This window comes from Hippoglossus hippoglossus, chromosome 3, assembly GCF_009819705.1.
Source record: "Hippoglossus hippoglossus isolate fHipHip1 chromosome 3, fHipHip1.pri, whole genome shotgun sequence".
Lineage (NCBI taxonomy): Eukaryota > Metazoa > Chordata > Actinopteri > Pleuronectiformes > Pleuronectidae > Hippoglossus > Hippoglossus hippoglossus.
The window spans coordinates 17,966,946-17,982,962 of NC_047153.1; the positions used below are offsets into that span (position 1 = coordinate 17,966,946).

Consider the following 16,017-nt stretch of genomic DNA (forward strand, 5'->3'; position numbering starts at 1 on the left):
AGATAATATTTAAATGACCAAAGAACATACTTAATATATTTAGAATAAACACATTTGAGCTAGACAATTCCCAACCAACACTCCAGTCCACAAGATGGCGCCTGTGTCGCTAAGCGTTTGCTACCAGCCACTGATCTTCACAAGAAGAAGTGAAGGAAGAAACGGCTGTAGAGCTAGCTTGTTAGCAGCCTGTATCTAACTAAATATGGCTGCTGTGCTTCCCGTCAGGCCGCCCTGCGACAGCAACCCCGCCACTCCCGGAGCACAATCCATAAAGGTGACGTTTATTCTCCGTAAACACACGAACCGCACACAGCTGTGTTCCCGGGGCTATGCGTGCTAACTGGCTAACAGCTAACTGGCCAACAGCGGCCATGATTGACAGACGTTAGCACTGTTAGCAGAGATGCCTTTGTTTTCAGCTGGAGTGAAGGGACACTGTTTACTGGGATGGTTTATCTTCTACTATTGTTTTATAATCAGAAACTCGTGTTCCGTTTGAAACGTTCATGTCTGGAATAGCAGCAGGTTCTATGAGTAGTTTGAGAGTGACTGCACTTTACTGTGTCCTCCTGTCAGTCAGACAGCTTGTTTTGGTTTGACACAAACGTGTAGTTCATGTTTTTCAATCGATCACAGATGCTGACTAAGAAAGTTACTTCCAACCACACCACCTTATCAACAAAAGGATCTTTAATTGATGCAGAATTAGTAAAAAAATAATCGCCCTCCTGCATAATAATATAAAAATTTAGCCTCATTTTATGCTAAAAGAGGCCAGTGTACAGACTGGACCTGAAGCTCCAAAACTAAATCCTTCAGGGTCAATTTGACCACATGAATCTAGAATAGATGACTGATAAATATGTTTTCCGCTGTCTCTCTGCAGCGGAAGATGACTTTGATGGTACAGATGTACATTCTAGAAATGTTCAATGTGTTCTGATCCTGAACCCTTCTGGTTAAATAAACAAAACTGAGATGTCAGAAAGTCCTAAAATATATATGAGCTTCAACCTGTGATTCCTGATACTTCTACCCCCACTTTATTGTACACCGGGAGCATGAGGATGTTTTAAAACTGCACTAAGCCACTTATTTTTCCTAAGAAGTAATGTCATATAAGCATATGCCAACATGCCGTTAACATGACATTATCATATAATTTATCAGTACAATATAATTTTTAAAGTTAATATCTTGTTTTTCTTTTCATCTGCAGGAGGATGTAACAGAAGAAGAGTCCAATGATGGAAGCCAACCTCCCAAAAGACGGAGGATGGGTTCAGGGGACAGCTCCAGAAGCTGCGACAACTCCAGCCAAGACCTCGGGTAGGTTTGCTAGGATCTTGGCAAGAAACATCACATGGAGGGCAAGATATTGAAACCACAAATTTCTCCTGGCTGACCACATCAGTTTATGAGTGGATGATTGATTGAGAAGTGCTATATATAGAAGTGCTGTATAAATGCATGGGTGAATGTGAAAAAGAGCTTTGAGTGGTTATTAGGAGTAGAAAAGGACAACATAATTGCAGTCAATTAACCACTGCAGTCCATTTATTTTTAAAGTAGAATAATGGTTAGTCTTCCTTTTCATTATGAATATATGAATTCTTCCTAACTAGTGAAGATATTTTTATTTATATAGCTCAATACCGCAAATTAAACATTTGCCTAAAGGAATGTTAAAAAGTTGAACACCTACTGTCCTTGCACAATATAATTTTCTTATTTGATTAATTTATGTAAATATATATGAATAAAACAAGCTTGTACTTGGTTTTAAATAATATGTTTTTTCGCCCACCTCTCCTTCCAGCCCGACATATTTCCCAGCAGAGAATCTGACAGAGTACAAGTGGCCGTCAGATGACATGGGAGAGTATTACATGCTGCAGGAGCAGGTCAGCGAGTATCTGGGAGTCACCTCATTCAAGAGAAAGTACCCTGGTAAGAATTGTCAATAAGAAAGTTAAAATAGTACCTAATATTTTGATTTTTTGCTGATCCAAAACTATCAAGTTTATTTGATTTCTATAGATTATGATATTAGTGTAAAATCGCAGGACAAATGTTGTATTATGTATTAGTTTAGGCACTGTGAACGGGAAGACTAGTTTTATTATTAATAGAGAAGCCAGTCTGTGGTCATGTTTTGTCTACTGTCATACTGTTGTAATGATACTGTTCTTTTATCCCTGTGCAGATATGGAGAGGAGAGACTTGTCCCACAAAGAGAAGCTTTACCTGCGTGAACAGAATGTCATCACTGAAACACAGTGTACTCTGGGTAGGAATCAAACTTCAGAACTGTGTCGAAAGTGTACAAAATACTAGCTGTATGTGAGGAACCTTGTCCACGTGTTCCACTCTCAGTAGTAGTTTGAGCATGCTTGTGTGTGTTTTTATTCGTCTGCACCAGCGACAGCCAGTGGTCAGAGGCATTATGTTTTTTGGGTTGATTGTCCGTTCGTCCCATTCTTCAAATTTGGTAAAAAGGATGAACTGATTACATTTTGGTGGTCGAAGGTCAAAAGGTCACAGTGACCTCACGTCCAGGTGACTGTCATGTATTAGGACTGCCCGTAGGGAATTTCATCACATATAGCACAATTCACTTGGACTCATTGATTCATTGATTAGATTTTGAAGGTCAATGTCATGGTGTTTTTGGCCTCTTGATGTGATATGAGAGTGCTGGAGGGAATTAATTCGATTTCAAAGATAAAGTGATTACATTCCAGTTGTCAAAGGTCACAGAGATCTTATATGAATCTGGAAAAAAATTATGTAGATGTATGTACACAAAAACTGCACATTTGTTTTTTGCAGGTCTGACAGCTCTGCGGAGTGACGAGGTGATAGATCTGATGATAAAGGAGTATCCAGCCAAACACGGAGAGTATTCAGTCATACTACAGGAGAGAGAGCGACAAAGAATAGCTAAAGAGTACTCTGTAAGTACACAAACAACTGAAATATCCTGTAGACCGAAGGGCAAAGGATTAATGTGCTAGCATACTTTTTATTAAAGCATTTTAAAAAAGAAAACACAAACTGTAAGTATCCATCTGTTGTCTTTTTTATAGCAAATGCAGCAGCAGAATCCTCAGAAGGTGGAGGCCAGTAAGGTTCCTGAGTACATAAAGAAGGCAGCGAAAAAAGCTGCAGAGTTCAACAGTAACTTCAACAGGGAGCGTATGGAAGAGAGGAGAGCTTACTTTGACCTCCAGACACATGTAAGTCCCACTGGGGATATGGATGACATGTGGTTTTGCAGGGGTTGGTCAAAGAGCCAACGATGCAGAAATGGCTGTTTTTACATAAGAGATTCATTGTGTCTAATGTGTCTTTACTCAGATCATCCAGGTGCCTCAAGGAAGGTTCAAGGTGCTGGCTCCAGAGCTGACCAGGACGGGGCCTTACCCTGTGGCTCTTATACCAGGACAGTTCCAAGACTACTACAAAAGGTCCATTACACACTTAAATGAATGTTTTTGCCTACAGTAGGCCACTTTTTATATTCAACCATCTCAAAACAAATGGCCATCTTTCCTAAGTGAAATAGGCTGCTATTGCTTTGCTGAAAGTTCTTCCCTGATTCATCATTGTGTTTTGCATTACAGGTATTCTCCCAATGAGCTGCGATATCTGCCGCTGAACACAGCTCTGTTTGAACCTCCACTGGATCCAGACCTCCCAGCACTGGACTCAGAGCCCGACTCGGACGACGCAGAGGATGGAAAAGATGAAAAAAAGAAGAACTCATCTGTGAGACATTAGCTACTGGAACTGGGTGTCAGATCATTCATCTGTCATTTACCTCAACTAAAGTTACCTCCGCCAAGGAGCTTATGATTTCCTATGTGTTTGTTAGGTAGTTAGCATGATTACGCAAAAACTTGTTGGAAGGATATGGGTCAGGGAAGAACCCAATTTTGGATCCGAATCAGGGGTCAGATTTCATAAAAGGACTGTTGGGCCTTGGCGGAAGCATGTGCTCTACTGAGTTTCATTCTATTTGACTCTTTTTCTACATTGAATCATCATCATATGGTTGTGTACATGACTCTAAAACCCCTTCTCCCCCTCTTCTGCTCCCCTACAGGACAGTTCTTCAGGCAACACATCAGACGTGGAGAGCCAGGAGGGAGGCGGACACAAGTCCAAGGCCAAAGACAGAACATCCACCCCAGGCAAAGACGGCAGCGTGCGCCACTCAGCCTCCCACAAAGCCACCCCAGGGTACAAGGTAGAGGACAAAACCACCTGAACTCTTCTCCAACAACAGCAGCAGCACTTTTCTACCCCCTCCTCCTCTTTCTACTACTACCACCACTCCCTTACTCCATCCATCCCGCCACCCCTCCCTAGCTTTCTTCACTTTCTTTCTCCGACTTCCACAGTTTGTCAGCTTTTCAGCTGAGACAACCTGGTTCACACGACACACACACAAACACACACACAAACACACATACAGACACACACCTGGGGTCCTGTCTTCAGTTTTTGTTTTTATGATTGCCACTTGGTGGTTTTTTTCCTCTTCGTACCAGACTGTGAGCAATAAGAACATTTTAAAGGAACAGTTCACATGTTTCTTCTTCACTGCACTTTCACTTTTTGGGTTTTTCAGCGAAGACAAATTTGAACTTTAAAAGTTTTTCCTTTTTAAGTGTCTTCAATATACCTCTTGTCTGTCCTCACTTGTCAAAAAAAGATACTTCCAAGACAAGTAAGTGGATGTTTTGGCTGCTAGTTTTTCTTTTTCATTTTTGAAAAGTCTTTTTGTTACTCTGATATAGAAAATATAAACCACATACATTTTGTGGTTGCTTTTAAAGTAGTTGATGTTAACACTAGAGAGTTTTGACATTTATATCTAGAGTGTAGAATGCACCTAACCTTAATGTTAAAAGTGTGTATTGGTATAATAATATACTTTGTTTATACACCATATGTTGTACTGTTAATCTTTTAATAAGCATCAGACAACTGTTTGACATGGATGTTAACTGTCCTTGAGAGATGAGGACTTACTGACTGTGTTCACACTGTTGCTGAGCTGAGCTACAAGTAGTCTGCATGCTATCTGTCTGGATCTGGAGTCCACTGGACAAGCCCCACATTAGTGTTTAACACCCAGTCATGACATATCTTTGATAGCAGTCATTTTAAATGAATGTCTTGAAATTTTTTTTTTTTCTTGAAATTTGAGGCACTATAGATGGGCAAATAGTATTATATATGAGTCTACCACTCACTTCCAACAGCCCATTGTGCTATGCACTTTGTTTTTTGTTTATTTTACAATCCTCAAACTTGGAGAAGAAAATTACCAACACATAGAATGTGTTGGTATATCACCATAAATATTTTATTATTAATAATAATTCATTAAAAAGTGTGATATGAGTGTCCAGATGAGTTTGGCTCAGCTGTGTGGTGTGGGCATGGTCCTTTTTCTAGTGTCTGTTTATCAGTTTTTTTGTGCTTCAGTTTGATTCAACTTAACTTTGACTTAACCTTTATTCATCTGATCATTTTACTCATGCGTTTAAGCCGAGAGACCAGACATGGTTGCATGATAATAGCCAGAAAAAACGAGAATTAGTCACATAATATCTTTGTTTTTTCTCAGTTTGTGAGTACAACAGGACCTACGGAAGTATTAACTTGAAGGTCAATTTGGAAAATACAATATATACAGGTATTATTAGTTGGAATGCACCAGGCCCCCTTCAGCTGTAGATCTTTCAGATATTTTCAAATGACTTCTATGTCTCCACAAACACTATGACAGAAAAGCCTGCTTCCTCATTGATGCTGATTAACGTTACTTCGCTCTGGTCTGGCTCCATCATCAGTATGTGCAGTGGTTCGTTGGTGAAAACAAGGCTTTTGAGTAGTGTGGTGTTTCACATACAGTTCATGAATAAAAAAAACTTAAAATGAACTAATTAGATTGACTGATTGCCTCTTCAGCAGTGTTTTTCTCTAATGTCATACATGTTGCATGTTTGCCTGTCTGTAGCTTATCCATAGATAGATTAAAAATTGTATTTACTGTGACACAGTTTCATACAGTAATATGACATTAATTAAGTTACTATCAACTGCAGCAAATTATACTGACTGTCAGTGTTTGTGCCATTGACTGCATTAGTCCTAAAATAATGCATGGTGCTGGTTTGATCCTCAGAAGGAGCTCAGAAATTAGTTTTTACATTTTGTTGGTCAGATTAAAGGACCATGATTACATACACAAGTCGTGAGGCTGAGCAGAGTTCAGTTTCAGTGGATACTGTGTGTTCAGTCCAAACAGGCCTGTAGAAGTTGTATGGCAGAGCTAACACGTTAACGTATCACTTAATTTTTAGAAATCACTTGACAGCAGAGACATTAAATTGCATTGGAATCCAGCTGTGGCTGAGATCAGTGTGTGATCAGCCTATAGAGTTTCTACTTTATCTGCCTCGCTGTTTAAAACCATACATCGTGGTTAACATTTTCCTTTATGTGCATATATACAGTATGTCTTTCTTGTTCAAATTTAGTTAAAGGGACAGTTCACTGAAAAATGAAAATTCACTATCTACTCACCGCTATACTGATGGAGGAGTGAACAAAGTGTTTGAGTCCACAAAACACTTTTGGAGTTTCAGGGGTAAAGAGCGTTGAAGCCATATCCAATACATTTGAAGTGCTGGTGATCAATTTTTCAAACGTGATAAAACAACAGAAAAAAACCCTAACATGCCTCCATACTGCTCGTGTGGTGTCATGCAAGTGTCCGGAAGCCCCGACATTCATATTCGACTTGAGACAGCTTCATTTGCACCATGTTTTCAGCCTACATGTCCTCTGATGTCCTCTGATACCACACAAGCAGTATGTTGTTTTCTGTTGTTTTATTATGTTACTTCAGTTGTATTGGATTTAGCTGCAACACTGTTTACCCCTGATACTCCAAAAGTGTTTTGTGGACTCTGACACTTCACCCACCCCTCCATCTGCATAGTGGTGAGTAGATAATGAGTGAATTTAAATTTTTCGGTGAACTATCCCTTTAATGTAGAATAAAACTTATTAAAACTAGCTGGATTCAACCTCATGAATTGCTCATTTGGATGTTTCCACTAAAGACTGACTGAAAAGACTGTGTTCGACAGGCGTAAAGCAGACTTAATGTTGACTAGTCACTACTAGTAATGTAAACATTAAATTTGCCCACAAACACATAGTTAGAAATGTATAGATTTCAGTAACACAGCCAGGCCAAATCTATGTACAACTATGCTTTTAGGGAGAATTAGTGCTGGAGAATACATATAAATATATTATATATTAAATTCCCCATGAGCAGTTCAGGGGTCTCTATCCAGCTTTTCCTTTTTCTTACTTCCTTTTCCTGCTGCTGTCTTTTCTCTGTTTAGTTCTTCACTTTGTTTCTTGGATTCCATCATAACTGTGTCCTGTAGTTTTGTTTTCTTGGCTGTTTGTTTGTGATCAGGGGGGATTTTAATGATGGCTGTCTCACCATCTCCTGAGATGTTAGAAGTAACTAGAAAGGATGCAGGCTACAACACATGATTTACCCTTGAATAACATGAAAAAAAAGTATATTTGGTTTGAGTTCAGATTTTGTCTCCTAATAATAATAATGACACGTTCTTATTTTGATGTTTTTCATGCTCTTCAAGTTTGAATAAACTAAGGAACATAGAATACACACATTTTGTTGACTTAAAATATACATTCTTCCTCCTCAGTCTTTACTGTTGTGCAGTTAAAATTGTCTATTCATATTTTTTGCCTTTGAACTAAGATTTCTGTGGCTTTCTATAAAGACATTAAATTAGGGTGTCACACAGGTGAATAATGAAGTGTTGGAAAGTTTAAGTATCCCATAGCCTCCTCACATTTCTACTCTGGTTCTTGCATTCCTGTCCTCTGTCAACTCCTCAAACTGTTTGTTTTATTAAGAGCGACTCTTTCAATGTCCATATTTGTACAGCGCAGGTAAAGAAGGGAAATAAAGTTGGCAAACTCATAGAGGAGGCAGAAGTGGTGCTTGTGTTCGACAACAAATTGATTCAAGTTGACAACATATAGATATGAGTTAATTAGCATTAGAAAATGTTTATGTGATCATGTTTTTCTTGAAAAAAATAGCACTGCAGGATTCTCCATGACACCACTTGACCACAGTTAAAATACATCCTCCTTAGATTTTAGATGCTACAAGATGGTCTGAGATCTATTTTAATCTGTAGATTCACTGTCACCAATCTTAGTTGGAAGGCAGCTTTGATTCAGTTTGTGTATAGAGTGTATAAATCAAGCTAAAGCCATTATAAAGTGGTCCTTCTGTTTTGTTTTTCCAGATATTTACCATTTGTTGAACTACATTATTGTCCATGACTACAGGAAACACATGTATGATTGGTTTTTATAGCATTATTCTGCCCTTGCAGCCTAAGGTCATTCCCAATGCTATATGTGGCATTTGCCAGAAGGGTAAAGAGGCCAACAGGAGAGGCAAACCAGAGGCTCTCATTCACTGCTCCCAATGTGATAACAGTGGTAAGTTCACACACTTCATTTAAAGGACAGTTCCATGAATTTTTGATGTGTTGTTATGTTTTTGTAATTCTGTAAAATGTGTTAAACATCATTATAGTTTTTATATTTACAGTTAAACAGTAAAGTCTCTGAAATTTCTGCTAATTAATAATAATTGATATTGAGCTCTTCTCAAGCGACAAGGTGGTGTATTCATGTGTGTGCATGTGGATGGGTGGACCTGTTCACATGTCTTTTTTTGTCTTTTGTGTTTGTTTCCCTGTGTGTGTCTGTGTATGTGTTGTGTATTTATGTATGTCCTTGGTTATGTGCCTGTCTCCGGCTCTGTGTATGCATGTTTGTTTCTTTGCACGTTTCTCTGTGTCCATAAACTCTAGGCCACCCGTCCTGCCTGGACATGAGCACGGGGCTGGTGAGTGTGATCCAGACGTACCGTTGGCAGTGTATGGAGTGTAAGACCTGCACCGTGTGCCAGCAGCCCCACCACGAGGACGAGATGATGTTCTGTGACAAATGTGATCGAGGTTACCACACGTTCTGCGTGGGCATGGACTCCATACCCAATGGTGAGTGGAAGCACATACAGTACATACTAGTACATGGGGAGGCTTGGTGGGCAGACAGATACACAACCACTTATATGACTTGCATTACTGAACAGTCTTGATTGACTTCCCACTTGGTGACTGGACAACAAATACAACAAAGCCAATTCCAGGCATAAACTCTGTAAAATGTCCAGACCCAATTGTCCAGACAACAGAGTCAAACGTGTTTACAACGGAATGACCACAACACTCGGGTGAGAGGTGGCAGCTGGGCAGAGCATGCTGGAGGCAGGACATAACCTATACATTTTGCAATGGAAATTACATGTTTTAGAAACGTCCTCAACACACCCACCCACTAGCTGTGCATTCTCCGGATAATATCCTGCTGTATTCTCACATGGACTTACTCCGCCATTCTCCGAACATTTTACTCTGGGGGGGGGGGGGGGGGGGGGGGGGGGCTGGCAGGATAAACTCCAGAGCGTGTCCAGAGCAAATGACTGAGACCTTTGTGTTGTCACATACACCCCTTCTGGATAATTTTAGGAGAATGTTGGAGTTCAGTGCGTGTCTGAAAGCAGACTTTTACTCGCATGATTAATTTAATTACTTGTTTTTGTATTTCTCATTTTTGTCATGGTTATTGATTCAGTCTCTCTGTGTCCTCAGGGCATTGGGTTTGTGAAGTCTGCAGCAAATCTATTACCACACCCAAGAAGAAGGGAGGAGCCAAAACGCCTAAGAAGTCAAAGTCAGCTCAAAAATGATCATCAGCATCTTGAACCACAAAACGTTGACCAAATTCCACACAAATGTACTGTCATTATTTCAGTCATTTACAGAGGCCGGAACATTTTAAAAGACTGAATCATTATCATTAATCTCAAAAGCTTGGAGAATTATTGAAAAACCCAGATTATGATCCAGAAATTAACAAAATTGTCGCCCTCCTGTCAAATACCAACAATCAAACATAAGATCCTCACCTGCTGTTACTCTTAACTGAGAGGGTCTTTAAAAAGGGACATGAAGATAGATTTGAATTCTTATTTCCCATCTTCAAGACAAAGTGAAATGTTTGTGATTATAGCTCTAAAACCCCAGATTAGGCATTAAAATAGCATGAATTTAGCATAGCAGCTCTGCTCTGAAATGTTAGACTGACTGAACCTCAGACAGTTATCATCCAGATGTTCTGCACTACATCATGTTAACTACTAACCACTAACGGCATCAATGTGTCCATTAAACCAATGAATCCTGTAGTTTCTTAACATTCCTGCAGAAACAAACTCATGGGAAATTGTTTCAGTTCAGCAAATGGTGATTTTGATTCTGTACTACTGAAACGATCATGGTTATCAAGAGATTGCTGATCAATACATTTTGTATGTTTTTTTGTGTCTCATAAACTTGAACTTAATGAGGCAGGCCAGTAAAGAGCCGTTCTATTTAAACACAGTCTTGTCTTACATATGATGACATGGTGCTTGTGAGCTGTTGTGATGAAATGTAACGGACACTGGCTGTGTGACCTCATGATGGCTGCAGCTGTTTTCAGGTATTTATGTGTGAGTTTTGTTTATCAGAACAAAATATCTCAACCTTTCACTGTTGATAATGTAACCACTCATTGTGATAACACAGTCACGATAGAACTGGCATCTAGCAATTACAATCATTCAACTGATGGTTTTGCAATCACCTTAAAATATGTTGGTTTTTTTTTATCATGTTTATCTTTTTTGTGTTATCCTGCAATGAGCAGGTTGTTTGAGGAATATTTGTTGCTAATATTGTCATAGTCACTGAATTCAGAAGTGGGTTTTTTTCAATAAAAGCAACTTTAAAAATGAGTTATTAATCTGTGAGTTATTAAGTAGAATTGTTGTCATTTAATGGGTTTGGTAGTCTGTCTAATATTTTTGGTTGCCTGGTCTGGCTCACACTTCACCACTGTAGCGATGTATGTTAATTAATGTAATGGTTATTATTATAATATATGGTATATAATAATAATAATTACATGACATATAATGGTGATAGCAACAGCATTATCATATTGGTTTATTATTACTATTATAATGATGTTGATATTGCATCATATATTTATAGTATAGTATAGTATTACCACCCCAGCTTTTCCTCTCTCTGCTCCACACTCCCCAACTCAGACAATAACTTGTCCAAGACCACTAAAGAAGGACTCATGCAGACATCGCACTTACACACACACGCACCTACTTCTGGGTAATCTATAGAAATAAAGCAATAGTCTATTTGCAATCATCCATATGACTTTGCATTATTTTACATCATGTCCTAGCTTGATCCAATCCAGTGCTTTTACCAGTTAAAGTATCAAGGCGGCAATACAACTAATAAAAGTCAGTTTTCCACTGAGCAGCACCATATATATATATATATATATTACATGTATATTATATTACATGTATATTATATATACATAGACGAGCAGCACTGTCTGGCGGACGATCACATTCTGGCACGCCTGCCTTACCTGCTGTACATAAAAACAGCCTATGGGGGCGCTCTGGCACAGAGTGGCTGAATAGTCGGGTTAGCGGACAGTAAAAGAAGAGAGTGCCATATTGCAGTGATACAGCGACTTTAGCAGAAAGAAGCGTGAGAGCGGATTGTGTTCCTGAAACAAAGATGATTTCATCGCAGTCGTTTGGAGAATCGGGCAAAATGAAGGAGTATCATTACAGTGGTCCCGTAGAGCAGCGCTTCTCACCGTACTCTTTCAACGGAGGGTGAGTCTAATCTTCCAACTGCTAGCTGTCTGCTAGCTAACATGTACTGCACTGGGCTAACGAGCTAGCCGCTTAGCAAACGGAAACAAACAAAGCTGAACTAAATGAATACTTTGTGAACAGAGCTGCATTAATCTGTGCACGGTGTTCGGTGTCTATTTATCTTTATGTATAACTTTATATTACAGATTACATGTTCGCATTATTAAATATTATTTGACTAGTACCGCAGTTTCAGTTTCGAATCAGTAGCTTTAGCTTTCGCTGGAAAGTGCCATAGACAGCAGTGGATTTCCGTGTGTTGTGAGGTGTTTTATAAGATAAATAAACTAATACGTGTCGTGTTTTCTTTTTCATTTTCATTGTCAGAACTGTACTGGCTGTTGCCGGGGAGGACTTCGCCATCGTAGCCTCAGACACTCGGCTGAGTGAAGGCTACTCAATCCACAGTCGGGACTCACCAAAATGCTACAAGCTGTAAGTGTCAGTGAAGGGAATCAACAATAATAAACACCTTGTCATCTCTATTTTATCTGTAATGGCTCCTCCTCCTCCTCTATTAAAGTCACTGCAGCTCCAGTACTTCTGTTAGATGGGAAGTGTAGTTTTTCCTGTGACCGGAGATGCATCTCTGATGATGAACCCACTCAACTGTCACTATGAGTAACTGATGCTGCTCTGACTTTGTTTGACTGTGGGTTTCTCACCTTACAGGACAGACACAACTGTCATCGGCTGCAGCGGTTTCCATGGAGACTGCCTGACTCTGACCAAAATCATTGATGCCAGACTAAAGGTGAGCTGATGCAGGAAGGATTTTTTTGGTTTCACTCTCTTTATTATCATTCTTAAAGATGTCTACCTCTACTGTCTCTGCTAACTGTCCTGCCCCAGCTTGTACACCAGCACTGATGATCAAAATGCTGTTTAAGACAGAGTTTACACCAGGCTCCAATTTGTCCTGCAGTCTCTTAAATGATGAACATTGGTACTTTTTCAGTTTGAATTCCTCTAGAATTTTCTCACAAGAAACATTTGGAAAGACTCTGTGGTCATTTTGGATATTTGTTCTGCAGGGTGGTTCTTCATTGCACATGCACCTCCCACTAGTCCCCAACAATTACAATTATTCAATAGGGACTTCATCTTGGTTCTTTACTTCTCCTGAAGTGTTGCTGAATTACTTTCTGCACACCTACAAGGAGACTGAGAGCTGGTGTCAGAGTTTGCTTAATTGTGACTTACATCTGAACCAATGTTTTCTCTCCTCTCAGACATACAAACACTCAAACAACAAGATAATGACATCCGGAGCCATCGCAGCCATGTTGTCTACCATCCTGTATGGCAGGAGGTTCTTCCCCTACTACGTATACAACATCATTGGAGGACTGGATGAGCATGGTAGGTATTTAAATACAGCCAGTAAGACGCAAAACGTTCTGATCAATTGATTATTTTTACATTCGTGGAGGACGTGGGCACATAATGTCATTCTAATGTGCTGTGATTGCAGGGGACAAGAAATGTCAAGTTTGTTGTTTGCTAATATTTGTTCTCATTGTATTACACATTGAGGTTGAAGTAAATCTGTCTGTAAATTGGACACTGCAAAGCTTTCACTGTGTTCTTGTAACAACTGTTTGTATTTGTAACATTTAATATCTGTAACGTAGGTAAGGGAGCAGTGTACAGTTTTGACCCAGTGGGCTCTTATCAGAGAGACACCTACAAGGCTGGAGGATCTGCAAGTGCCATGCTACAGCCGCTGCTTGACAACCAGGTAGATCAAACACACATATTTCTCCTAATCTCAAGCTTTCTGCCATTTTATATATACAGACAATCAAATGTGCAGTGCTCTGAAGTTCCCTTATAGTGGACAAAGTACATTCATGTCTCATTCTCTCTAACACAATCTTCCCCCAGATTGGTTTTAAGAACATGGACGGTGTGGAGCATGTCCCTCTGACTCAGGACAAGGCAGTGCAGCTGGTCAAAGATGTCTTCATCTCGGCTGCGGAGAGGGATGTCTACACCGGAGACGCCCTTCGGATCTGCATCATCACTAAGGAGGGCATTAAGGAGCAGACAATACCTCTGAGGAAAGATTGAGGAGTAAAAATGATTTTTCCATCTGCCTCTGCTTTCTTCTTTAGTCTGTTCTTTCCACCATCACCCTGTTGGTTTGGCCTCTTTTAGATCCTGTTTCTTTGAACATGAGTTCTGATTCAGAAGTTGGTTTGGCCCCTCATGTGAGGCTTTATAACATCCTTGCTTTTATTGGCTTGGCAACCTGATTTTTAGATCAGCACTCCTGTTCTGAGAAGCAAGTTCTTCACCCACCGTTCCCTTGACTCTGCCTCTGTCTGGATTTTTCATTAGGGTTTTGGAAAGACACATACTCTGCTATTGTTTTTACATTCTTAATAAATGTAAAGAACTGAAAAGTCTGCTTCTGTTTTTACTGCCATTGTTCACACCTGTATAAGCCAAAAGATCATAGGAAATGAAAATCACTCCCAACAGCGGAAAAGGCACATAAGTGTGTTTTTAAATTTAGGACAAGGTGGTAGCCACCAGTACTAACAATGTAAATAAAAAGCAGAAGATAAGAAGTACTTTTTGTGATCGGTAGCATTTCTGCTTTCATTTGCAGTACTCTTCTTTTCATGGTCTTAACCTATGAAGTATAAATTGACATTTGATACATAGTTTTTAAAGCAGAATAAACTTATTGATCAACAGATCTGATAAGTCCTATACAAATTTAACTTTAACTTGTTTATCACATGTATGTTTTTCCTAAATTGACCCTGAGGGTTCAGACAAACACTTCCGATCACAGAAAAGGTTTGACAAGACTTCTTCATTTGTGTGGTTTTGGAAACAACCAAGTCGTGGCAACAGTTAAATGTCATTCCTATTCCTACTGAAGACAACTATCAGTTGGGTCCTTTAACAAATAAACAATTAAAAAAATGGAAAAGCAAAGAACGTTCAAATGATGTAATAAACTTAATATAAATTCAACATCATTAGAGCTGAGTGGACCCGCCGGATGTTTGGATACAGAACTATGACATCTGTTGAAAAGAAGGTGGTATGAGAGGGTTTTGTGAAATGATTATGTGCACTGATTGTGTAACACAGAATGTGACAGACACCATCCAGTGCAGTCGTCGCCTTCCCCTCATACTCTGCCTTGACTATGCCAAAAATACAACAGTACAGCAGAGAAGAAGCAGGAAATTGACTTGTCAATGTGAAAAGGAAATTTCTGTCTCAAATCGACATTGACATTACGTTGCAATAAATGTCTGAACACATTTGACTGTGCAGACACTTGGTGTGATATAACCAGAAAACATCTCTGTATGTAAAGTGAACATATGAAGAATGAGTAGCAGACGTGATAACAGATGTTGAGCAGCACAGTTTAATGTGTTCCAATTGAATCCCATCAAATAAAGTGATATGATCAAATATTATCTAATTAAATGTAATAAATTCTTAGTTTGTAATCAGCCAGTGGCACAATGGGCACTGTTTTTATCACTTCAGATTGACTTAATATTTGAGGGTAGATTTAACTTTACTTTATAATCTAAACAAATTCTTATCACTCAGGTTGAACTAACTCATCAGTTGTTTCAAAGTAGGATTAAAATAGTCTGAGGAGGGAAATATAATATAACAAACAAATGTAATAAGCCACAGGTAGAGAACATCATGGTGTTTTTCCCACACTGAGACAGGGCAGATTGTGTTCCAGGGCAAATCTGTGCTTCTCTGTGTGAAACTGCTGATCAAATTTACAACAAAGAGAAATGCAAAGGGCCAGTGCCTCTGGGGTTGTGTCTTCTTTTGGGTTGACTCCATTGCAGAGTGTCTATGATCAAGACTGTCTTGTTAGGAGATATTTAGACAAACAGGATGAAAAATAATCTGTTGTTTACATGACACTGGTTAAGAATTGAGTTGACAGATAAGTAATAAGGCCAATACTTTCTCACAAATGATTCCAGAGATAGAAATACAATGAACTAGGTCGCACTGAGGAAAGTTCACTAAAAATAAGAGCTGAGGGATTTATTTCA

At 39.2% G+C, this 16,017-nt stretch overlaps 2 protein-coding genes across 2 annotated transcripts; both read left to right on the top strand.

The window, feature by feature from the left end:
• Nucleotides 1-119: 119 nt before the first annotated feature.
• phf10 (PHD finger protein 10) lies at nucleotides 120-10,998 on the top strand. The gene is made up of 12 exons (XM_034580454.1): nucleotides 120-277; nucleotides 1,223-1,332; nucleotides 1,823-1,953; nucleotides 2,210-2,293; nucleotides 2,836-2,960; nucleotides 3,093-3,242; nucleotides 3,364-3,473; nucleotides 3,630-3,774; nucleotides 4,112-4,255; nucleotides 8,481-8,589; nucleotides 8,967-9,155; nucleotides 9,810-10,998. The coding sequence occupies exons 1-12, from the start codon at nucleotides 206-208 to the stop codon at nucleotides 9,905-9,907; spliced, it is 1,467 nt and encodes a 488-aa protein (XP_034436345.1). The 5' UTR covers nucleotides 120-205; the 3' UTR covers nucleotides 9,908-10,998.
• Nucleotides 10,999-11,720: 722 nt separating this feature from the next.
• On the top strand, nucleotides 11,721-14,367 carry psmb1 (proteasome 20S subunit beta 1). The gene is made up of 6 exons (XM_034581141.1): nucleotides 11,721-11,917; nucleotides 12,287-12,394; nucleotides 12,632-12,713; nucleotides 13,192-13,321; nucleotides 13,594-13,700; nucleotides 13,847-14,367. Exons 1-6 carry the CDS (start codon nucleotides 11,817-11,819, stop codon nucleotides 14,030-14,032), a joined length of 714 nt encoding a protein of 237 aa, XP_034437032.1. The 5' UTR covers nucleotides 11,721-11,816; the 3' UTR covers nucleotides 14,033-14,367.
• The last annotated feature ends 1,650 nt before the right edge of the window (nucleotides 14,368-16,017 follow it).